The 25,765-nt window shown below is 46.2% G+C and overlaps 1 protein-coding gene across 1 annotated transcript in view; it reads right to left on the bottom strand.

Annotated features, from left to right (window-relative positions):
* LOC119453374 (fatty acid synthase-like) overlaps nucleotides 1-25,765 on the bottom strand; it is a 112,142-nt gene that overhangs the window by 26,058 nt on the left and 60,319 nt on the right. Inside the window, 9 exon segments of the mRNA XM_049667927.1 lie at nucleotides 699-941; nucleotides 2,626-2,869; nucleotides 7,830-8,183; nucleotides 12,214-12,333; nucleotides 12,335-12,582; nucleotides 15,590-15,709; nucleotides 18,066-18,395; nucleotides 24,992-25,100; nucleotides 25,103-25,203. Of these exon segments, the coding sequence (XP_049523884.1) occupies nucleotides 699-941; nucleotides 2,626-2,869; nucleotides 7,830-8,183; nucleotides 12,214-12,333; nucleotides 12,335-12,582; nucleotides 15,590-15,709; nucleotides 18,066-18,395; nucleotides 24,992-25,100; nucleotides 25,103-25,203 (1,869 nt within the window).

Raw genomic sequence — 25,765 nt, 5'->3', positions numbered from 1 at the left:
GGCGGCGAGCCGATGCGGAATACCGTGCCTTGCAGCACTTAGCATTTCCTAGCAAAACTTAGCCAAGGCTAGTAAAACCTGGAAGAAGCTAGGTCGATCTCCAGCTCCGCTGTTTACTCCAGCCTTGCACCACTAGTGCAGTAATGTGGAAAGTTGGGCTAGTTTTCTAGTTGGTGATTAATCATCATACCGTATTGGTGTAGCAGCGCACTGACAAGGACAAAGTGGAGAGACACAAGAAGCCAGTGTCGTGTATTCTTGTGTCTCTCCACTTTGTCCGTGTCAGTGCGCTGCTACACCAATATGGTATGATGATTAACCACTAGTGCAAGCTGCCCACATTATTTTTCTAACTACGACCGTAGACCAGGCAGGCGTAGTGCCCTTTCCTCTGGCAGTCAACAGTGCACTCTTTCCCACGTGTCTATACATTCTGTCAATATTTTTGTAGAACGCGAACAGTGTTACAACTACCGGCAGAATACAGTACGTGTAGGTTTAAGGAATGCTGCTGTGTAGAACTCCATCATTTCTTACACCACTATTCTAGTCACCACCATCATCGGCACCATCCTGTGGCTTTCAATAAATAAACTTCTGTTGCTGTCTTCATATCAAATAATCACGGAAGTAAGGCTAGCGAAAACGTATAGCCCAGAGTTCCGACCCTAAAAGAAAAACAGGCCCGCCCTGCTTACCAAATATATTGGCGATATTCTCCACAAGGTCACGAGTCTTTGAACTCTTCTCGTCCGACCCGGATGACGTCTCCGACTTGACGAAGCTCGTGACGACGGGATGCCTCTGGTTGAGGAACATGTCCAGCACCGCCAGGCACGAGCTGATGCGCTGAGGGGCGTAACCGGCGTACTCCACGTCGCCACCTTTCACGTCGTACATTGCACCGACGTCACCGATGATGCCCCACTGAATGGCCATGCCTACGGGTACAGGACACGATTAAGTTAACAGCGGCTCTTCGCAATGCTTCCGTGAGCGTAACGAGTATGGGCATCTGAGGGGATCCATCTTTTGTTTGTTGCAGGGGCACGTAGTAACAGAGAATGAAACCAGAGAAAACTTAGCGGAATGGTAATTGTTACGTCTAATTTAAATGTAATAGTAAGAAGGCAAAGAGGAATAAAAGTGGACGAAAACATACGTTACCGCAGGTGGGGACCAAACTCACATCATCTGCATTACGCGTGCGGGGGCTCTAACCATAGAGTTTAATACAATTAATAGAGGTAACTGTGACGCTATAGTGACTACAGCTGGATCTGCAAGCCAGGCAGTTCAGCCGGCATGGGAATGATGGGTATTGCAAATGTGTGTGCCTAAATGTCGTCCTTCTGGCTTTCAATGGCTTCGTGACTTTGCAAAGTGATCGTTTTATAAGAAAGTACTGCGTCATAAAACAATTAAGTAAACATTATTCAAATTGCCTGATGGCGGGATTCCAACACCGGACCTCACACACAGAAGCCCGATATAGAAACGATTACGCCGCGGAGGCATGGAGAAGCGGAACCACTGCAATTAGCGGCTATTTGCGTGCTTGCGAAATCTTATTACCTTCTCCATTAAAAAACTATCAATTGCTTTGAAATTTAGTCCAATATAGGCCCAAATAAAGCGTAATAAACGAATCCTCAAAGACGTTTGAAGTCGCAAGCACGAATATTAGACAAATCCATGTGTCATTCCATTAGACAAATCCATTAGACAAATCATTCCCGAGGTGGCTGCACGTTCGAAGCACCCTCTAGTGATTGTAGTAATTGTTGTACTAGAACTCTAGTAGTTCCCTCTAGTAATCGTTGGGTACTGTATGTCTCTACCAGTTAAGTTACCGCGGCGCCATCTTCCATCCTCTTTCTTGCGTATTTGTTTGCATGTGCACACGATTATACCTGGGAGTGTTAGCCAGAGCCGCTTCACGATCAAGGTGGTGGGTGTTGGACATACTTTTAACCACCGGATTCACGTAGAACGTGAACTTAGGAACGGTCAACTCACCAAGAAGGATTTCATCCACTTTCATTTCTTTTTATCTTATTACTTCAGCATCAACATTAACATGCCAGATGATTTCCCCTGTGCTTTCTCTGGCTTCTCTCTCTATTTCTTCTTAAGGTTCAATTCCACTTTGTGATTTCCACTCCCATCAAATTGTTGAATTGGTGAACAAAGTACTATCAGTAATTTCGCCTTAACTTCCACGACTAACACGTTTCACTGTACCGCCTTAGCGTATTCGAATTGACGAGGTAACTGTCATTTTGTAACGACAGACAGGCGATCCTTAATAATTCTTTAGTCATAAAGGTCATATCATCTAGGCAACGCACATGCCACTATTTTTTGCGCAGGATTTTGAAAACGGCAAGTCGTACTGGTAACGTGTCTATTCGGTCATCTTGTCAGGTTTCCACGATAAGCGAAAGCTTATCCCGATGCTCCTCAGAACCTCAGGATCAATGTCCTGAGAGACGATATCGTTTGAATACATCTACACCAAAGAAGCAATCCGTCTCAAAGCTTCCGTCTCAAGATTCATGAATATATAGCTCGTCGGTAAGCAATTCGTGTCATTCAAGGCCTGAGAGAAGACCAACTACTCACCGGGGAGTCCGTCTGCAGCTCTTCTCTCGCAAACACGCTCCACGACGGCGTTGGCGTAACCGTACCCAGTCTGGCCAATGTTGCCGTGACACGAAGCAATGGAAGAGAAGGCGACGAAGTGGTCCAGCTCGGGGCACAACTCGCGGGACACTTCGTCCAGGTGCCTGGTGCCGTCCGCCTTCGCCTTGTAAACGGCGTCGAATGCTTCGAGCGTCTGGTTCGCCAGAATCGCATCGCGAAGAACCTGAAACCAGGAAGTGGGAATGCAGCAGCCTCTTCATTTGGCCAATTCTGTTCACCGAAAAATACTCCACGGTTGCTCAGTAACTATGGCGTTGCGCTACCAATCACAAGGTCGCCGGTACGAATCTCCGCCGTGGTTGCCTCATTTCGATAAGGACGGAAGGCAAAAACGCTCATGTGGCAGTGACGTGCGCGCACATTAGAGACCCCTGGTGGTCAAAAGTGATCCTGACACCTCCACTGTCATAACAGACTGTGCATTTTTTTGGGGGGGAAGGACCGTTAAACTTTGCAATTTAATTTGATTTCATCCACTGAAAATTTATCTTGACCATATTTATTGCACCTTCACAATCCCAAAAACTTGGCAGGTACCGAATTAAATGTAAATTTTCAATTCTTTAGTAAGTTTTGTCCACGTTACAGAATGCAAACTTTATGCGAGAACTCTAAAATGAGACATCAGAGATCGGAAGAACAACTATCTCATGGCTTGCATACTTGGAAAGCACCTATCAAGCAACTTGAAAAATATGTCTGACAAAAGCCATTGTGAAAACACAATGACAAAAGTCAAGCCGCTACATGACGGCATACTGACACCGAAAGCAAATACACAGCCGACTGCCTTGAAAGTCGTTTTTAGAAAGCATTTTAACACAATGTCGTTAAGGGCCCCTTGTCGCAGAAAATCTGGCGTTTGCGTCGGTGACGGCTTCGGCGTCGGCGTTAAGCACCGGCGTATGGCGGGAAAAAATTGGCTGGATATCTGCTTGCTTCGCTGCAAATGACGTCGAAAGAAGATAGTCTTCTGCCGCCCCTGATACGTAACACCCTCTCTCCCCCCCCCTCGCACCCCTCACGCACTTCCCCTCCCCTCTCACTCCTCCCATGATGGATGCAATGGAGGTTTTGCTGAATTCAATTCAAATTTCTCGCGTTCGCCCTGCTCTCGCGCCATCTGTTCGGACCTTTTATTACTAATGGCTTAAAGCCGGCTACAGAGCCGCGGCTTCTGTCGGCTTGTTTTTAATACGTAGCGTCTCTTCGACACCATTTCTAACGCGTTTATTTTTCATTTACTAAGGTAAAACTCAGTTCAATGTGTATTGTTAATTAAATGAACGCTGCACATCATGGTTATGTACATATATTTTGCCTCAAATAGGCCTGACGTTTCCCTTGCGCTGTATAATGTTGACGTGTATGACCCCTTGCCGCCAGTGCTAGTAGCTTGGCTGGCTTTGGCCGGGCGGTTGAATCCAGTGACAGACACACAGACAAAGTTTTTCGCGTTTAGGCAGACCAAGAAAGACTATCGTCTTTAATAATAATGCTGAACCACATCATCCCGAACCACCCCGACTACAGAGGCCCTCCACGCCACGTGGCGCAAGGCGTTAGTGAACAAAAAATGAATTTCTCAAAGTAATATCCGTCTGAAAAATCGTAAAGTACAACTTGGCCACAAATTACAGCCGTGATATCGTTGGATTGTATTTTTAATATACGAGAAAAAAGCGTGGTAAGCAGCCAGGGATCTTTGAATGCTATCGCGTTCCACTCTTAGAGGCGAAGCTTAAGCATCCTCCAATTCTGATGGTGTTTCGCTGTACTTTGGGTCTAGGCATACATTGACGGGAATGTTGAAAACCGAGCCTTTCTAAATTTTGATCGGGCTCCATGTCTCAGAAAATACGGTGTCGGTGTCGGCGTCAACGACGTCCAATGCCACTATCGCGTTCCACTCTTAAAGGCGAAGCTTAGGCGTACTCCAAGTTTCTAACAAATATTGCTCATGCTTGCAGCACAGGCACAATCAGGAATGTTTGAATATGTGTGTATCGGCACGTACTAAATATTATAATTTTAATGAGTGCTTTTGCGTCTGATGCACTATCATGGTGGGTCCCATTGTGCACACAACGTTTCTGCCTTTATTATCAATTGTGGAATCCAACGTCCCGAAAGTGAGCCGTCGGTTAGGAGGGATGCCGATAGTTTACGACTCTGTGACAACGATCGCTTACGACGGCGACCAGGCGAGAGTCGGATGTGGAAGGTACAATGACGACGATGTAATAACAGCGACGTTATCACGGCGACGATATGACAACGAATGTGTGACGGCAACCCAACGACGACGTTGGCGCGACAATCACCTGAGTACAATTGGATGATGACATCCGTATGATGACAGTGGCGTAACGATGACTGTAAGATAGAATCTGTATGACGGCGTTAGTGTGGCAACGGCGCCCTGATAAAAGTCGGATGACGAAGCTGGAATCACGACGATGCAACCACCGCGAAGGCATCAAGAGCTCATACCTAGTGGCCTAAGCTATTAGACAACTTCGGCCACTGGGTGTGTGGTAGAAGGCGCGACGACGGTGGCATAACGAGAGCAAGATCACCAAGCTGGATTGACACCGATGGAACAACCTCGATGGCATCACATGACGATGGCAACAATTGGGTCACTGGGTCGTCGTAAAACGATAGATTGTTAGATATAAGGACACGAACTAGAAGGAAGAAGACAGGACAGCGCTCGTGCTTTGTTCCTTACGAGTCCGTGTCTTTAGCGCTGTTTTCTACTATAGATGCATACCAATGAGCTCGCCTTCAACCCTTGTTTAGATAGATAGATAGATAGATAGATAGATAGATGGACGGACAGACGGACAGACGGACGGACGGACAGACGGACAGACGGACAGACGGACAGACGGACGGACAGACGGACAGACGGACGGACGGACGGACGGACGCACGGACGCACGGACGGACGCACGGACGCACGGACGGACAGACGGACGGACGCAGACAGACAGACGACAGACAGACGACAGACAGACAGACAGACAGACAGACAGACAGACAGACAGACAGACAGACAGACAGACAGACAGACAGACAGACAGACAGACAGACAGACAGACAGACAGACAGACAGACAGACAGACAGACAGACAGACAGACAGACAGACAGACAGACAGACAGACAGACAGACAGACAGACAGACAGACAGACAGACAGACAGACAGACAGACAGACAGACAGACAGACAGACAGACAGACAGACAGACAGACAGACAGACAGACAGACAGACAGACAGACAGACAGACAGACAGACAGACAGACAGACAGACAGACAGACAGACAGACAGACAGACAGACAGACAGACAGACAGACAGACAGACAGACAGACAGACAGACAGACAGACAGACAGACAGACAGACAGACAGACAGACAGACAGACAGACAGACAGACAGACAGACAGACAGACAGACAGACAGACAGACAGACAGACAGACAGACAGACAGACAGACAGACAGACAGACAGACAGACAGACAGACAGACAGACAGACAGACAGACAGACAGACAGACAGACAGACAGACAGACAGACAGACAGACAGACAGACAGACAGACAGACAGACAGACAGACAGACAGACAGACAGACAGACAGACAGACAGACAGACAGACAGACAGACAGACAGACAGACAGACAGACAGACAGACAGACAGACAGACAGACAGACAGACAGACAGACAGACAGACAGACAGACAGACAGACAGACAGACAGACAGACAGACAGACAGACAGACAGACAGACAGACAGACAGACAGACAGACAGACAGACAGACAGACAGACAGACAGACAGACAGACAGACAGACAGACAGACAGACAGACAGACAGACAGACAGACAGACAGACAGACAGACAGACAGACAGACAGACAGACAGACAGACAGACAGACAGACAGACAGACAGACAGACAGACAGACAGACAGACAGACAGACAGACAGACAGACAGACAGACAGACAGACAGACAGACAGACAGACAGACAGACAGACAGACAGACAGACAGACAGACAGACAGACAGACAGACAGACAGACAGACAGACAGACAGACAGACAGACAGACAGACAGACAGACAGACAGACAGACAGACAGACAGACAGACAGACAGACAGACAGACAGACAGACAGACAGACAGACAGACAGACAGACAGACAGACAGACAGACAGACAGACAGACAGACAGACAGACAGACAGACAGACAGACAGACAGACAGACAGACAGACAGACAGACAGACAGACAGACAGACAGACAGACAGACAGACAGACAGACAGACAGACAGACAGACAGACAGACAGACAGACAGACAGACAGACAGACAGACAGACAGACAGACAGACAGACAGACAGACAGACAGACAGACAGACAGACAGACAGACAGACAGACAGACAGACAGACAGACAGACAGACAGACAGACAGACAGACAGACAGACAGACAGACAGACAGACAGACAGACAGACAGACAGACAGACAGACAGACAGACAGACAGACAGACAGACAGACAGACAGACAGACAGACAGACAGACAGACAGACAGACAGACAGACAGACAGACAGACAGACAGACAGACAGACAGACAGACAGACAGACAGACAGACAGACAGACAGACAGACAGACAGACAGACAGACAGACAGACAGACAGACAGACAGACAGACAGACAGACAGACAGATAGACAGATAGATAGATAGATAGATAGATAGATAGATAGATAGATAGATAGATAGATAGATAGATAGATAGATAGATAGATAGATAGATAGATAGATAGATAGATAGATAGATAGATAGATAGATAGATAGATAGATAGACAGATAGATTCTGTCAGGAGACATCAAGAACAATGCTGGCTTAAAGCACAATCGCAAAAAAGACGCGAGAATTTCGAAATGTAATCTTTATCGAATGCGAAGGTCTTCGCAGGGGTAAGCTAATTCTGCATAACTTTACGTTAGCGCTTTTATCAACTTTGAGAAGACAGTGTCCCACTCAGTGTCCCTGATCCCGCCCATTCTAACAAATTTCTTCAAAAAAATTGCTCACGCTTTGTACGCACTTACCACTGCAAGGTTGAAAATGCCACCAACGGGACCTAGTCTCTCGGCGTCTTCGATGATACTCCGGGTTCCCTGCATCGTCGAAACGTCGTCCTTGCTCACAAGAACGGTGGCGCCCACGCGATGCATTCTACGAAGACACAGCCGCTGGTATCCTGTCCGCTCACCGAACCGTGACGTGAGCAGAAGCTTGCGGCAGCCACGGTTCACCATCCAGTCGGCGAGCTCCAGTCCGCAGCCGCCGAGCCCGCCGGCGATTACGTAGGACTTGTGCTCGTAGAAGCACGTCCGAGAAGTGACCTTCACGGTGAGCGGCGAGGCTGGTGAAGTCTTTGGTGGGCTCTCCTCCGGACGGATCTGTGACAGAAAGAGGAGTCGGCTGTGAACGAGTACGCTGACACATTATGACAGCCAGCCTCATCGAATCTCTACTCTCTATATGGTCGCTCTGTAACGTTTTTTTTTATTTCGTGATCTTTCCTGATGATACATTCGATACGTTTACTACCATGCTCCAACGCGGTTTGCAACGATGACTAGCCAGGATTGGGTCCGGAGAGAAAGCTTGCCCCAGCCGAACGTTCGGCTCCTCTCAGAGCAATCGGAATAGTCAGGTGATCGAAATTCCGTCGGCCCTCGGACGTGCTTCCAGCTCGAAAGTGAGAGTAGAGCGCCTCCAAGCACTCATAGCTCGCTCGCACACCGGGCTCTAAATGAACAAGTCGAATGTGTTCCGAGCACTCTACTTCGACCAGCTGAATGTAAAACACCCCACGAGATCGACCTAGTGCACTCGAACGCTAGGGAGTAAAATGTGCCATTATATTTATTATTATATTATAATTGTTCGTTCATATTCTCGTAGCTAATCTTCCTAAGCAGGAACTTTAAATTTTTCGAACGCTATTGCATTTATTCACTTGCCTGTGTAATCCACACAAGACAGAGGTTCACAAGTATACCAACGAAGATTTGAAGACGTCAACAGTTGTCCTACAGGGAACGTCACAGACTGGAGCCAACGTCGAAAGGGGGAAACTTGTATTGTCATGTTCCTGACTAAGACAGGTCCCTTTGAAGAAACGTTGCCTTGCGCCTATAACATTACTTGTGCGACATCAATATCGTAGTGCCATTTTACCCTGAGTGTCATTGAAATAAATAAAAAGTAGCTTGTGCTGTGTTTAGTTAATTCTGATAAGCTTTTCATGACAGTAATATAACGCATGAGAAAGCGACGATAGTGCTTAACGGTTACGAACAAGCTCAGTACTGTTCTCCCTGGCGGTCCTAGGGACGAAGAATGCTTCACCGGCAGACGTGCAGCTGTGGAGTGCTGTTCACACTTTGTTGTTTCTAGAGGCCAGTGAGCTGGCGACTAAATCAGCGTCACCTGATAATATCCCTTTCAGTCACGAATTATGATCAACCCCCGATAAATGTATCGCATTTACATAATTTTATGCCAAGGTGCTGGAGACTCGATTAAGAGCAAGTCAAAGCAATAGAATGGCTTTCTGCATTTTACGATGAGCCAGCACAATTAGAGAGTAATTAAGTATCTAATTATCCTGCACTCAGTAATGATACGTTTCTTCATAAAAAATTGTATCACTAGCGCGAATTACTTGCACAAGTTAATTATTGGTTGTACGCTTTACTACAAAGAAAACAAAATATTTCGCAATTGATGCAGAAACGTCCCACGTCACACGTCCCGTCAAACACTGTAGTGCCTTCTCCAAGGCGATCTCCGGGAGCGATAGATTTCCTTCAGAAGTAAAATAAAGGCACTTGTGGTACATAGAACATTCAGTTTACAATAAGCTTAATTTTTTGTGGTCTATTCCTTGCCACAACTGCACAGAAATGGCAAAAATAAATCGCGTCTACAAATGTGCACACCGTGACTGAAGGGGATAATAATGGACAATAAATTATGTTTCGTTCTTCGGCTGTTCGACTCCCCAGGGCTGACGGGCGAGACGAGTTCTGGGACTCCAGGCGGCAGTGCGTCATCGGCCTCATGCGTCGCTAAACGGCAGCTCACTTCGAGACGAAAACAGTCGCCGCCCTCCTTAGAAGCGTTAACTACCACGACGGCCAGTCTCCTGATGTAATATGACAGCACACTTCGATACAAGGAATAAGCAACAGTGAACAAGCAACAGTGCTCGTGTTAGTTCACTGTGTTACATCTTTGTACCGAAGTGCGCTGCCACATTACGTCATGATCAACCAACCAGCCCACCAATACGTCTTAAGCAATCTCCTGACCCTGACAAGCTGACCATCACGGAGAGGCCACTAATTCTCGCAAGGGGCCAACATCGAGAACTTCCGTGGGAACGGCGTCGACATTTGGTACCGAAATTGCCACATGGTTGTCACGTATGCGGGGGTGATCGCGCGACATTGTAGGTGAAGTTTTAAGGCCTGCTCCATGTTTAAACATTGTTCCCCCACCCCCGCCCCCCACCCATACACACGCTCTCACTCACTCACTCACTCACTCACTCACTCACTCACTCACTCACTCACTCACTCACTCACTCACTCACGCATTCATTCACTCACTTTTCGTGTTTGGCTTGGCTGCAGCTAAGCCAAACCTGGGAAAGAGTGAGTGAGTGAATGAGTAAATGAGTAAGTGAGTTATTGATGAAGTTAGTTAGTGAGTGAGTGAGTGAGTGAGTGAGTGAGTGAGTGAGTGAGTGAGTGAGTGAGTGAGTGAGTGAGTGAGTGAGTGACAATGTTGAAGAACGGAGAAGGCCACGAAAGCGTTGCTCACTGAACTCACTGAACAGTTGCACTCCATTAAGGCAGCCTAAACTACAAATATTGCAAGTTTACCATTTCTAGCACAAGCTTTTCTCTTTCGCGGATCTCAGGAAGCTATCGCGCGAATTTATTGTCAGTCAGTTCAAAAACTTTTGGCAATGACGCCAATTGTGAAATCACGAAACAGGGAACAAAGAGGATCGAGTCAATTGAAAAATTCAGCGGAATGAAATATGGCTACTAATGCACTTGGGTCGAACGTTTACGAACAAAAAGTAACCTAGTAAAGTACTTTATAGAAATTACATCGTAATACAAAGCGCCTGCGCATCTAGTTTCCTTTCCTTCCGCTCTCCGGTGGGGGCGGTATATGAACAAACCAGAAAGACAAGTTGCCGTTCCCCATTTAGAATTTCACTTTTGTCGTCGTAATGGGGAGGCCGCGTATAGTCCGGAGCCTCGAGGAGCAACGCGCCTATCAAGAGCGACGGCGAGAACGAATGCGAAAGTGCAATCGGCACCGGCGGGCCGCAAACACCTATTGTCTTCCGATCAAGACAATAAATGTGTTCGTACTTTTGTTCAAAATTATGTGTCATGTCTGTGCCAGTGTGCTAAGCAGCTTCGCAGGTCGAATCTCGAAACTGGTGCCATCCTAAGAATTAGTTCCTAGTGCATCCGCCTTGCGAATTCCACGGCTAGAATTTGTAAATTGCAACACGGGCCATAAGTTAATATGTTAAGAAGCTAATTGTTTAATTTTTTTTAATTAGTCGATTACGCATTTCAATTTTTTTCTGCAAGTAATGTCCACCTCTTCGAGTAGACCAGCTCATGAACTAGAATTGTGCTATCTGCCACAGGCAACCTTTAACAATTTTTTTTAAGTGTTTGCGGAAACACCCCGTATTTATGGTCTCTGCATGCAAGAGGCGATGTTTCCAGCTCGAATGCGTAAATGGTGTGAATAATTAGAAGAGCTTTTTTTTTCTTTTTGTCCCCAGTCGTTAGCATTGCCTACTGGAAAGAGAATCAATATTGAGACACATATCACTCACGTGCTTTTCACACGCCGTTGATACAAGACTCTGCCGAATGGTTCACTGAATTAAATCTGCAAGTTTTTTTCAGGGTCAAGAAGCACGCAAAGTAATTTGAAATGAGGTGAACATACATCAACATAGTCATTCTTTAGGTATAGGCTATCCGCCGCTGGTGCTTCTAATGCGCTTGTCCTCCTATTGTCAGGATTTGCCGAAATAAAGCGAAAGCGTACATTAAGAGCCGTGCACATCAGCGCCAACAATGGTGCCGTAAGCTTTTAGCCACAACAAAAGTGAAAATGTAGAGGCACCGCAAGAGAATCCTCAAATTATGTGGGTAACAGAACTCCAGTAATGACACTTTAGGGGCGGGGGGGGGGGGGGGATGGGGGGCTACGGATCGCCGGGAGGGGGGGGGGGAGGGGGGGGGGGGGGGCTCAGCCCCCCCAGGAAAAACTCCGGAGGGGGCGCGAGCCCCGGAGCCCCCCCGTAGTCGGCGCCTATGCGTGTGTGTGTTTCTCTATTCGTATATATCTGTCTGTCTATCAATAAACAGGGATCACCTCGAGCACGACCTTTCCGATGTGCTTTCCGGCAGCCATTAACCGGAATGCCTCCTCAGCCCGGTCCCTTGCAAAACGAATTGTGTCCAGCGGTCGAACCGCGCCCGACGCGATGCCTTCGCCTGAGCAGTTGCCACACGCGGCACTTGGCCTCTGCCGCAGAGGACCCGCGGTTCGGGCTGTCGCGGAACAGCGAGTCCAACAGAATGCCGTACACCTCGGCGCTCTTGAGAAGCACCGACATTCCGAGCGGCGAGTTCTTGGACATGTCGAACTTGCCGATCTCCAGGAAGCGGCCGTAGGTCGCCAGGCAGCGCACGCTGGCATGCAGCTTCTCTCCGGCGAGTGAGTTGAGCACGAGGTCCACACCTGGTTGGAAAAGTGTTGGCGAACCTATTAAACAGAAGATCCTATAGCATACACGAGGGTTGCTTAATAAACACTGAGGCAGGTGCTCTGAATTCATTATTTCTGAAAAGTATTCATAGGCCCTTTTATCCATTTCTCAATGATGCGCAGTAAGTGACATTCACGCGTCCCGCCTTTTCTACGAAGCTTAGGTAACGTGAGTCAAGCCTTCTTTTAACACCTAACAGCCTTCTTTCAACATCGCATCTAATGTCTTAGCTATACCTTGTTTCATGTCAAATCAATGTCCCGTTTTACCGTGCGGTACATAAACCAGTCCGAGAGTGCTGCATCTGGACTGGGAAACGGGTAAGTGGGTTGTTGCGATGCTTTGGGGGACGGTAAAAATTTACATTGCTTTGACGCGAAGCAAGACATGTAATATCAGGCGTAGAGATGCATTGGTGGCAAACTTTAAGTAGGTGTCAAAATATGGCTTGACTCATGTCATCTAGACGTGGTAGAAAGAGTGGGACGCATGTAGTTCGCTTACTGGGAAGCATATATAAAGGGGTAAAACTGCCGAATAATAATTTTGAGCAATAAAAGTTTTGCAGCTCCAATCTCAGTCTTTATTGAACCACCTATGTAAAAAAATTTGCGTAGCTTGCACTAGTGGCGCAAGGCTCTAAAGAAACAGCGGAGCTGATCGGCACCTAACTGGTCCTGGCCTTACGGGCTATGCTTTTCCGGAATTTATTGAGTGTTGATCGATTATCGATTACCTATTGATTGGATATCAATTGGCTATTGCAAGGTAAAGCGAGGCGCAGCTGTGCGCAGTCACGTCATCGTTAGGAGAGTTTTCGCGAACGCTACGCGGGAAAACGAAAAGCTTAAACAGCTCGGCTGCTAAAAAATTACGACAGAAACTCCCAATTACGGAATATTCATATACGCGTAGAGCGCACAAGTCTTTGTAATCATTACTTATGAAGTCTCTACTGCACCCTTGACACCAAGACTGCCATACTTTAAGAAATAAGCAACTTCAAAGCACGCCGCGCATGCTCACACGATGCCCCCCTGTAAACTCATTTTTACTACCAATCGTGTGTTTCGTAATTGAAAGAAACCTTGCTGTAGTGCTTTTTTTTCTCTCTATCGCATAATTTGCCCGACGACACGCTCACCTTCGTTCCCAACGCGTCTTCTTCAAAAGCTTATCCAAGTTGTTGCGGACGCAATTGTCTGGTTGCTTGCGTTATCCCAGCGGTTCCTTGACTATGCAAGCTCTTGCCTGCCTTCTTACTACGCCTGGGTAAGGCCATATCGATACGCGCCAAGTGTCGCCACACGCTCGCTTACCCGCGAAAAATTAATAAGGGTGCTCTGTGCCGCTCGCCGATGCTTGCGTCCGTGGCGATACGGTATGTCGCCATTTGTATGTCGCCATTTGTATGTCGCCATTGGCAATATGGTATGTCGCCACATTGCTTCGGTGCTAGTCGCATTAACGTCGGTATACATTGCGAGACGGGTTCGCCCCGGATTTGTTTATACCAAAACTGAAAAAAAAGTGCCGCCATTAATGCTCGCCGGAAGTTACGCGCGCGGCACTTCGGCATGACCTCAGTGATTCGGCGGTGACAGCGGCTGCCCGCGGTGTGCTGAAAAAATCTCGGAGGCGACGTGCTGGGAGTTTCTTCATTCACGATAACCACCAGGTACGTGGTGCGTCTATGCATAGGCACTAAATAGAAGTGATAATAAACTATAATTAGACAATTACCAGCCCTGAAGCTTTGCCATGATTGCTTCAGTAGTATACGTACGCATTTATTACAAATTTTGCCGAAAGGAAATTTCGTTGAAGTTGGCCTGTAAATGTAAATGTACAAGAGCAAGAGCCTCACCCAGGCCGCGCAGCCCTTAGCTCTCGTTTCTGTTTCTTTATACGAAAGAAAATTCAACTCAACTGAGCGAAGCCGCCACAATTCCCCTGATGCGCTATGAATTTATCTGTGGCTGCCAGGTCGATCACAAAATGCACTACGCACGTGAGACAAAAATCATTGCCTTGTGGTAATACCATGGCGCTGATGTGCTAAACGGAGTGCCGCAAGTTTCGTAGCTGGAAAAAAATGCAAGCACACAGAATCGTATGATAGACCATGGTCACATTTGATTACGCACTCATCAGCTCTCATGAGACGTGGTACCATTTAACTCTTGCCCCACGGCCTCGAACCAGCTTGGCAGAACCCCCAGACAGCAGGCAAGGCCACTGGACTATAATTACCTTTGACTCGAGGGGCCTTACCTAAGCCAACCTATAGTTGTCCATGCAACAATTTATGCTACTGGACCAACCTTATGAAATAAACAAAAACAACTAGCAGGTTTAACATGCATGTTGAACACTATGTGAAGCGAAGCTTTCGTTAAGTGGTTCATTAACGGCTACAAGCCGGTTTATCTTCTCCTGCAACGTGTTGTGCACCATAGTAACATCTGCCCAGAAAAACGGCAGGACACGGAAACTCCGCCCCCCCCCCCCCTTCCCCTCCCCAATCAGTGTAGTGCACACATGTTCAGATGACTATTATGTGGGTGGTTACTCTATGTTAAAATAACTCTCTATATGCGGGTTCGCCTTCCACCAGCGGCAAGTAGTTTTTTTCGTCCAGTTTCATTTCCCTTTACCTTGTCTCTTCCACGTTTCATTTCCAAACCTTTCCTTGGCAACATTGTCGGTCGGCGCTTCACGCGGTTGTGTTAAACAAAAGATCGATCCCCTGTGTGCCCCTTATTTTCGCTCTAAGCAGTCAATACTTTTTTTAATGAGCATGATCTCCTTTCCTTTTTATAGAAATATCCTTTCTCGCCTTTTGATACCAGTCATGCATTTCCTTCTGCAGTGTGACAGGGTAGGTAGTTTTGACCTTACTCGGGCTAACCTTCATCCCTTTCCCTTTCATCTGCCACTTTCTCAAGCATGAAATTCTTACGCACTACCACAACTTACCTCTGCCTCTGGTTTCCCGCAACACGTGATCCTCGAAGGACAAGTCGCGAGAGTTTGCGATGTTCCTCTCTTGAAGCTGCGGGAAGCGGCGCATAAGAAACTCCCGCTTCTCCTGGGAACCTGAATACGCGTTGCAGGACGGGGATAAGGTTAAAGGGGCACTCGAGAGAAAAGATAATTGCGTTGCATTAGTAATCTAGCCTTCTACAATTACAAAATAAACGCAACTGTAATTCACATTCACACCGGCGATTGACACAGATCGCGCGACCAACCTCGACTAGTGACCAAGAAGTGGACACCATGGCTGTACCGATGTTCCCACCGGCAAGCACCACATACTCTTGCCTGCACATCGAAATGTCTCGAGATCTACGCGGTTCATGCGTTTGGTTCAATTACGCACTACCATCCCCACGTAAAAAAAAAAAGAAGGCGTCAGCACATACAGAATTCCTGCTCCTACGGCACTATATGGGTCAGTAGGTTGTCGAATGCGGTCTTGTGACTGCAAAATCGAGCAGCGAGCGACTGACCCAAAAGGGTCGCTTTTCGATTAACTAAATGACGTGAACTCAGGGAGTCGCCGGTGAGCATACTCCCTTACTGTGAATGCAGGCGTTAAAGGCAAAAAAAAAAAACAAGGTGCAAAAAGAAGTACTAGTGGCGACGCCACTACGAATGAACCGAACTAGAGCGCTGTGACGTCATCAATGTTGGCGGCGTCTGCACAGGCATAGTAGTTTTTTTATACATAAAGATGAATTACATTGTAATCTAAAGGAGTCAGACACTGAACTTGGCAAGTTTCAACAACTTTTGCTGCGTCACTAGCGCTCAAATACGAAAAGAAATGCTTTGAAATCCGCGAAGTCACATTGGCCTACCTGCGCGCGGGGTTCGGCGCGAAGTTCCATAAATGGAGCTTTGATTTTTCATTTCTCTTCGAATAACTAATTTCTTAGCACAAATTGAGGCGAAATAAGGTTTTGAAAGAGTAATTTATCACTGCAAACTGATTTGGCATTTCGTAAGCAGAACCAGAACCAGACACAAACAGAACCAGACCAAAGGTTGAGGCGGTAAAAGGAGTGCGTGCGTACAACACGACCTTGAGCTGCCATTGACGTGCACTCTGCTCGGCAAGCCAAATTTAATGACTCACTAAAGTCAAACGCCAAGTCAGTTAACACTGGCAATGTATTCTTTCTCATATTTCCGTTCCTTCCACGGAAATGTGTCAATGACTTCGTAGAGAACGAAGCCCAAACTTGCCAACCGCAAATTTTTTGTTCAAACAGCAACGTCGGTGTGCTAGTGTGGTGCCATGGATTTCACAATACTTTACCGTATTTGGGTTGTTTAAGATTTCCGATGTAGCAGCATCGCAACGATCCCGCAAGTAGGATGGGGTGAGTGTCAAAAGCCACGCTTTTCTAATCGCCACGTGATCACCTTGTGCGTCATGGCGTCCTAATGCACACACGTTCTGGACAATAAACCGAAATTTTTTGCAGGAAGCAATTTCTGCAAATTCTAGAAGCCCGCTCTGAGGTGTGCCAGAATTTTGGCCGTGGCTGCATTGTCGGAAAATATTATTTGAAGACAAAAAGACAAAAAGTTTAAAAAAATGACATGTCAGTAATCCTTTAAGGATTACTGATATGTCAACTGGAAAACCTAGCACCTGGAATTTAGGAACCATTTTCTGTAAACACAAGGATATATATATATATATATATATATATATATATATATATATATATACATTGTACTCGCCATTGCCTCCACAGAATTAGGTGAGATATCTTGCGTTGACAACAAAAAGTGGAAATGTTCGGGCTGCAGGGAGCAGATATTTTTATTTAGCTAAGCAGTCCCTGTACAAACATTTTTTGAAAATAGGAAAATTAGCAATTACATTGGAGCCGCCTTTACACATCGGTAACTCAGCAATAAAACATTGCATCATTCTGTAAGTTGCATCAAAGGTAACTAAAGCGGACAAAACTAGTGTATAATACGCCACTATACCATAAACCAATTGTTAGTGGGATGGCGTTTTGTAAAGCTCTCCTAAATATTGTAACCACTTCACGTCATGTAAACTAATATGCCGAATTTTTCAGATTCGGGTGCTCCAAGAAAAGCAGTATACAGAACTGTGATATCAATTTTTGACGCATAGTTGCGGATTCACCAGTTTTTGTTAAATCTCCTAGAGCCTAGCCTTCCGTCTGCAGTCGGTATAATTCAGATTTTTTTTTCTCGCTTGAACACAACTAATTTCATTTAATCAGTTAAGTGGTTGAGTAACGAGAGTACAGCTGCTTTTCGCATGTATTCGAATGGAGAATACTGATTTGCCACCGAGCTAGAACCTCGAGACAGTTGCGAATGTCTGCTTAATACGAATTCTGCATGAACGTGCTTGACATTTTATTTATTTTTTCTGCACCCAGCTCCCGATACTAACCGACGGTAGTGAAGACGGTGCACCCCATGGACAGGGCGACCGCGATGGCTGCCTGTCCCACGCCTCCGCTGCCGGAGTGAACCAAAAGCGACTCTCCTGGTCTCATGTCGCCCTTCACGACGAGCGCGTAGTAGACGGTCGCGTAAGCCACGGGCACCGTCGAGGCCTCCTCGAGACTCCAGGACTCCGGCACCTCCCACAGCGACTCCGGGCTCGCAGCCACGGCCGTGGCCATACCGAGTCCCGGCGTCAGTCCCATGACCCGCCGACCCTGGGGATCTCGGCCAGAGAACTCCAGGCCCAGGAGGCACTTGAAGGTAGCCACGTCGCCTGCGCATCATCGGCAGAGTATAGACATTGCAGACTGAGGATACCCCGCCGCGATAGCTGAATGTATGAGTGGGGATCGACGGGAAACTGTCGTCCTTATAGCCGGCGCCCAGTGAAATAACGTAAGTGGAGCCTCGCTTACGCTTTGCTCCACCTCCCTGTTCACCCGTTCAGCTGGCTGCAGAGAAGTGCCTTGATTTCACTTTTCTTTTCTTTTTTTAGCAAGCGCGTCTCCCAAAGACGCGAGCGCCGCGCAGTCAGCTTGCCTGCAAACCGACCAAATTGTGGTCCCACTATCGAGCGGTACAACAGTACAACGGCGGCGGTGACGGTGGCACCAACTACATTTTTGCGCCTCAATTTTCCGTATAATTGCAATCAGAATAAATGTACGTCGGTGCACTTGAGAGTACTGCCACGACCGCTGGATAAAAAAAAAAATCCAGCGGCCGTGGTACCGCAGTCCTCGTCATTGTTTTCACATTGCGCGCGTTGTTTCTCGCGTTAAAAACATGTAAAAATATACTCCGAAACTGCATCCGCAGTTATTGAGTTTTATCTACATGCGAGTTGAACTATAGGAAAAGGTGCGGTGCTTGTGTCTTGAGATGGCCGTGCCTGTAATGTTGCTTGTTTTGCCATTTATACACATTGATTCAACAAAAAACAAGAAGTACGCTTTTCCAAGAAAACGTAACTGTTCTTTAAGATCAATGCATAAAAATTCGTCTTTAATTCGGACTAAGTATTATTAACGCTCATAAAACAAGGAAAAGAAACCTACTATTGAATTTTTTTAAGCACAGGGGAACTATATAGCACTCATATCACTTGCCAATTGCGTCGTCGTCGACGTCATCATAATGATCACATCATCATAATCATCATCCTTTAAAAGCTCGTAAGGGCTAGCAGCGCTGAAAACGAATAAGATCATCATCAGCTGAATTTATGTTCGCTGCAGGACCGAGGCCTTTCTTAATGATCTGTAATTACCGCTTTCTTGCATCATCTGTCATTTTTGTACTGCCGCTAAATTAAGTGTAACATGACCTAATATTAGCCGTCATTGAGTGTCTGGTACTACTTCATTATAATTTGCTCCAGGTTACATGACAGGAACGGCGTATAACATGATTACCCCAGTGGTAAGACATCGAGCATTATCATATAAACCTAAGAGTGCGACGAAAGCAACGGTTAAACAACAACAGGCACGTACGTGGTCGAAGAGAACGAGTCACACATTTTGCTCTTTCTCGAGCCAATGAGATGTAGACAGGGGAACACGGGAAGGCCATCAAGCTACAACGCCCGCTAATCGGCTTACAGGCAACTAATCTCCGTAACTATCCCCGACCAGCTTAGCGGACCCTCCATTGTTAATGAGGCGTGCGATGGTAGGTGGGGATTATACGTGGAGGAGATAAACGTGGAACCACGTCTGTGCATCTCGACAAAGAATCGAAACACGAAAGCACAACGACACCGCATCAGTGCGCTCAGATGGCTCTCTTGCTGACGTCATATGTAGGGTAACTGCAAACACTTCCGGGTATTCGCTCAAGATGACGTCGAAGACAAGCGTCTGCTGTTTCGCGCTGTTATCCCTCTGGCAAAAAAAAAAAAAAAAACTGTACCGAGAGTGCCGACGTCATCCTGGGGCGTTGACGTCCCCTTCCAAGCATTTTCTGCTTATACATAGTTCTGAAGGTTCAGCGTTGAAAGAAGTCGCTGTTGTATGGGGCGCGTGGGTGGGGAAACATTGGGTAAGGCTGCTCATAATAAAACCCGCATTTCTACAGCTGTCAATGGATTACGCTTGCGGAAAAACGACGATAACCTTTTTTTTCGCTCTGCAGGGCAAGTTAAATTACATTAGATTCTGGGGTTTTACGTGTCAAAACCACGATCTGATTATGAAGCACGCCATAGTGTGTGTGTGTGTGGGGGGGGACTCCGGATTAACATCGATCCCCTGGGGTTCTTTAACGTGCACTCAATGCGCGGTACCCGTGCGTTTTCGCATTTTGTCCCCATCGAAATGCGGTTGCCGCTGCCATCATTTGATCCTGCAACTTCGTGCTTAGCAGACCAACGCCAAAGCCACTAAGCAACCTCGGCGGCTTCCACTACGAAATTTTATTGCGAACTGACGAGAGGTGCGTAATTTTTAATACGTTAGGATGAAGAGTGTCAAAGTGGAAAAATAAAGTGTATGTATGACTAGTGCGCGAAGCCGGTCACGTGGTGGATGTGGAGAGGGGATAAGCTTATAATAGCGTGTATTTGTGTATGTGTGTGTTTATGTATATATATGCAGGGTTTCCCAGCTATTATGTACCAAGATTTAAAAAAAAAGAGCAGTTGCATTACTCGAAGAAAACCGAGGGTATATTGTTTCCAGTACAGTGGAGTAGCCGCCAGTATTGTTTTCGTTGCTGAGATTTAATGAGGTAATTGTAATTAATTATCAAACTCGAGAAGTACTGTCCTGATCATTAAAGTGTCAATAAGAAAATTGTAGAAGAACATGAAAAACTCCCTATACAGCTTTCTGTTACTCAATACGAGCTACATAAAAGTGTTTTTCCGAGCGTGAAAGAAGCCCGCGAATACACGCTAAGTGCCTCAAGCGGCCAATCGAGCGGCAATTTTGCGTGTATTCGCCGGGCTTCTTTCACGCTCGGAAAAACACTTTTATGTAGCTCGTATTGAGTAACAGAAAGCTGTATAGGGAGTTTTTCATGCTGTTCCACAATTTTCTTATTGACACTTTTCGTCGAACTATAATATTTGAGAAGCTGACTAACTAATTAAGACTACATAATTAGGCGGAATGCGAAAAATAATCTGAGTGTCTCCAACAAGCGAAGGTAAACAATGTTACCTTGGTTCGGTCCAGCTACGTGGCATTTGCATACTTATAAGGTTTGGCTCAAGTTACATGAAACAATCTGTATATATATATATATATATATATATATATATATATATATAGCCGATCTCAGAATAAAAAAATGCAAAAAAACATTATTTCTTATTTGCGTTGCCCGTCTACACACGACAGTTTTCAATTGACGCGTCTGCTGCGTGTGGCCTTCGAGATTGCAGCGGCGTGTTGCGTGTCGTAGTCTACCGTGGCCACCACGAGATGGCGCGACGAGCCCTCTTGCCGTTTAACTTACCACCGAGGCACTCGACTTTCGAACGGCGGCTATGCCCCCTTGACATTTACCCTGTGTAGCTTGCAGCACGCCAGTGGCGACGAAAGCACAGAGAAAGCCGCTAATCGGCACACTGACTGCGTCCAACTATGCGCCTAAATTTGAAGCACTCAAAAAAAGTTTGCGGCTGCAGATTCGCGAGGCGAGGTTCTTTGACGATGCGGTCACTCATGATTAGTTAGAAAAGTGTTTCAGTGCCCCTTAAGACCAACTTTATAACTTCTCAAAACAATCCTTTTAACTGCATAATGGCTCTTTAAGAAAAAAAAAAAGGTTGTGTCGTAATCGCTGCTTCATTCACTTGTTATGATTCAATAATATAGCAAAACACATAAATATGACTGACAATAGTGCGGAAATGTAATTCAATGAAAAAAATAAGCCTACTGAATGCCTACTGTCATCTTTGTCGCGAAGGAAAAAGACAACCCCGTTTGACGTTTTCTGCGCGCAAGCAGCCATTATGAAAGTGGCGAAATACTTATAGCGAGGTGGGCTCGACATAAGGCCCAAAAAGTGACGATCGCTTATGACGCGCAAGAAGTCATCAAGAGTCCTTCGGAGTTAAAATGTCACCGTAGGAGTACAGCATATCGCAATGATTGTGCATGTTCGTATATACTTGCTTTCTTCATGTGTATAGAAGACGGTTATGCAAACCTAAAGCACATGTTCAAATCTATGCGAATAGACGCTTTGGTATAGTGGGTAATTAAATGCCATACAACTAAATACGACGCGTATGCAATGTGCAATGCCATTCAATCTATATGCATGTGAACCTCGCTCGCAAGCTATGCTGAAATGTAAATACCACATCAAGCGTATGCACCGTGTGAGACGTTGACGCAGCGATGTCAGAAGCCCGAAGGTGATGTATGTGATGCTTGTAGACAGAAGAATAGTAATGAGAAGTACGACGTACATGTGAATATATTTGGGAATTCTATGCACATTTGGTACAATGGCACATGCATATTTTGGGCATGTGCCATTTTAGGTATACATCAGTTACCCACTAGCTCGTGAATGTGCTAAGAAAGTAACAAAACTCAAAGGAGCGCTCAATATCAAGCGTTATTTCCATACGTTCTCTGTGTGTGCTTTACACATACCTATGAGAAGAGATTAGGGTGGCTTTTTTTTTAGCTGCACCAATTTAAAAAAAAATCGCCTGTGTCAATTTCCAATCCTTTATCTCAACTGTTCTAACTGTTCACCTCAATTACTCGATGCGGCGCCATTATTTCTACACAAAATCAAAATGCTTCATTATATAATGAAAAGATTTTCGGTAATTATCTCTGCTAATTATTTACATTGCGGCACATATTTCAATCTACAAATTATAGCCGGTGAGTTGGCAAGCCGTATCGACCTGGATCGAATTCTCAGGACTGCACCAGTTTCGAGATATTCCTTTTCAAAGTGCCCGACGAAATGCGTTGGCAGAGAATTCGTTTCAAGTGGATACGCCTTGCGAACTCGCTAGCTGCAATTCGTAGCTTGAAAGATGTGCCGTGATGTAATGAGTGAAAAGTTATTAACGCGATAACGTTCAGTGCCCCATGTCACAAAAAATCCGGTGTCGGCGCCGACCGTCTTTTGGCAAAAAATCATCCCGAAGCACAACCACGCAGGCCCTCCGTAGATCCTAAATACTTATTTTACCGCTAAAGTTCCCTACAAGTTATTCCTCGGAATTTTGAGAATGACAGTCCGCAAACAAATGTCATGAAACAAAACACCCACAGCGCATGTCTTTTATGTTAAATCTTCTCAGATTTAAATAATAAAAGTGCGAAACAATAACAGAAGATAGGCCCTCGCCAGAGGCCGCGTTACTACCAGAAAGCGCGCCTTCATGCATAGTGGTCACCGCCAGCGTTTCCCGGTAAACATTGCGGTTACATAAGCTGCAGTGGCCGGGAAGCCTGAGAAGCAGTCAAGGATCTTTGAATGCTATCACCTTCCACTCTTAAAGGCGAAGGTTAAGCGCCCTCCAAATTTTTTCACCGTACATATGTCAATTACGTACTTAAACATAATGTACTGGCCACCTCATCGAGTAATTTAGATGAAGGGTTAGCACTGTGCTATCTGCCACAGGAATTTTTTTTAAACTTGCAGCTAAATTTTTTTGAATAAAACCTGTATAAAATCTTACACATAACAGAGATGCGCTCACTCACACCAGTTCGTAATTTCTAGCACATTCAGTGCTTATAAGTCGTCTATTCGGCGAGAAACTTGCGCACTTACGGTCTTATACCAACCGTCGGGACAGTATAAGCGACGAAAGCTTAGATTTTAAAGTACCAATACCTTGGCACATTAATATCATACATCTTCAACAGCACAACTTACGACAGGGATAGGCAAACGAACGCAGGACTAGCCCCATTTCCAATCTCAATCAGTTTAGAAAGATAAACGGTAGTATATAGAGCCGCAAGAACGTCTGGAGCCACAAACGTCAAGATTAGACGGATACACATGCTACCAACCATTCTTACGGTGAATGAACGATAACTGCGGCAGATTTTCCTGATGTAGTAATTTCATTAGGAAGCGGTATCACCTGTGCTACTACCGCGTTTCAAAAAGTAGGCTCTTACTTCATCATCAGTGGTGGCTGAAGAGGCAGAGCTCCAGGTTGCTGTGCTGTGCCGTGTTGCGTGAGCGTGTGTTTATGCGTTTGTATGTGTTTATGTGTGTTTAATGTGTTTCCGTTGGCTGTTTTTCCTTGTCCCCCTTTCAAACTGTTCAAACTGAGGCCAGAATGCCACCAGTCTATGTGATAAAGGGCAGGGTGTTGTGGTGTGTGCCTATGCCACGTGCTCTGCATATTATTACATTTTTCATTCTTTTCATCCTTCTTTCTATATTAAGCGTCCGTTTCTATCCCCTAATTCCTATTGAGTAGGCAAACCGTAGTGCCTCTCTCGGTGGCAGTTGCCAGTCGGCCTCTTCCCTTATATCAATCTCTGTCCATACTTGACTTGAAGCGCAAAAAAAAGCAAAACAATTCTGAGAATTAACAGTCTGGTCTTTCTTTCTTGTGTCCTGATTTTTTTTTTTTTTTTGCGCTTCAAGTGAAGCATGAATTCCCACAAACTTGCTAATTTCAGCTTTTATAGACTCTCTCTTTGTTGTATATAATAATAATAATAATAATAATAATAATAATAATAATAATAATAATAATAATAATAATTGCTTTCATCGGACATAGCACGCTAGGCTTGCCACCGCGCAAGCCTTTTTATTTTCATTCAACAGCCTCTGTCCCTCTGGCGTCATTTCTGACGTCTATTCGAAAAGCACGGCACGATAGACGTGCACTAAACTTCCATCAACCCAACTCACCATGCACCACGTCGGGTGAAAGCTTTCCGGTGGCGAGCATGACATCTTTGAAGTTCAGAGGCGCGTAGTACACGCTTGCATACGACCTTGTCGACGAGGCTGGAAGGCGAAAGCGTAACGCAGCGGAGACTCGTACCACTGCAGGCTGGACAGGTCGCCGCGTGTCTGCATGTCCAAGTAAGCGAACTCCGTCGATGCCTTTGGTGCTCCGCCTGCGTAGTGTTTTGTGGGTCAGCGACGTGCACGCTTTGTTTACGCCGACGAAAATTTCACCGACGATTACGATACTCCCTAACGCGAAATTTGAGCGCAACTCTATACGTCTTTTCATTTCGCGATATATTGGCTGACGCGGACAATCTGTCTCGTGCGGCACGTTGCAAACGGAGCTAAGTGTGGCGCGACTGCGTCGCTAATAGGGAGATCGCGAGAGAAAGCGTGGGTGACGCGGGCGCGCGATTCACAGCAGCCGCCGCAGACAGACCTCCCAGAGCACGCGCGCTACTCTGGCGCCATCTAGTAGCCATCGTCACCGCACCACTCTTCTCACACTTTCGCCATACCCTCCTCCGCTTTCCGCCTCATGGTTCCCGCTGCACCATCTTCCTCCGCTTTCCTCCTCGCGTCTTTCATCCTCCGCTGCGCTCCGCGTTCGCTTTTTCATTTTGCTCGTTCGCTTCGGTTACGCCGGCTGCCGACGTTCGCCGCAGGAACGGGTGCCTAAGAGCTGCGCACTAAACGGTCACAACAGTAGCCGGTTTATTTGGCACAGTT

Source organism: Dermacentor silvarum, chromosome 5 (assembly GCF_013339745.2).
Source record: "Dermacentor silvarum isolate Dsil-2018 chromosome 5, BIME_Dsil_1.4, whole genome shotgun sequence".
In the NCBI taxonomy this organism is placed as follows: domain Eukaryota; kingdom Metazoa; phylum Arthropoda; class Arachnida; order Ixodida; family Ixodidae; genus Dermacentor; species Dermacentor silvarum.
Note: the sequence above shows the minus strand (reverse complement) of the source record. Positions and strands in the feature narration are given on the sequence as shown.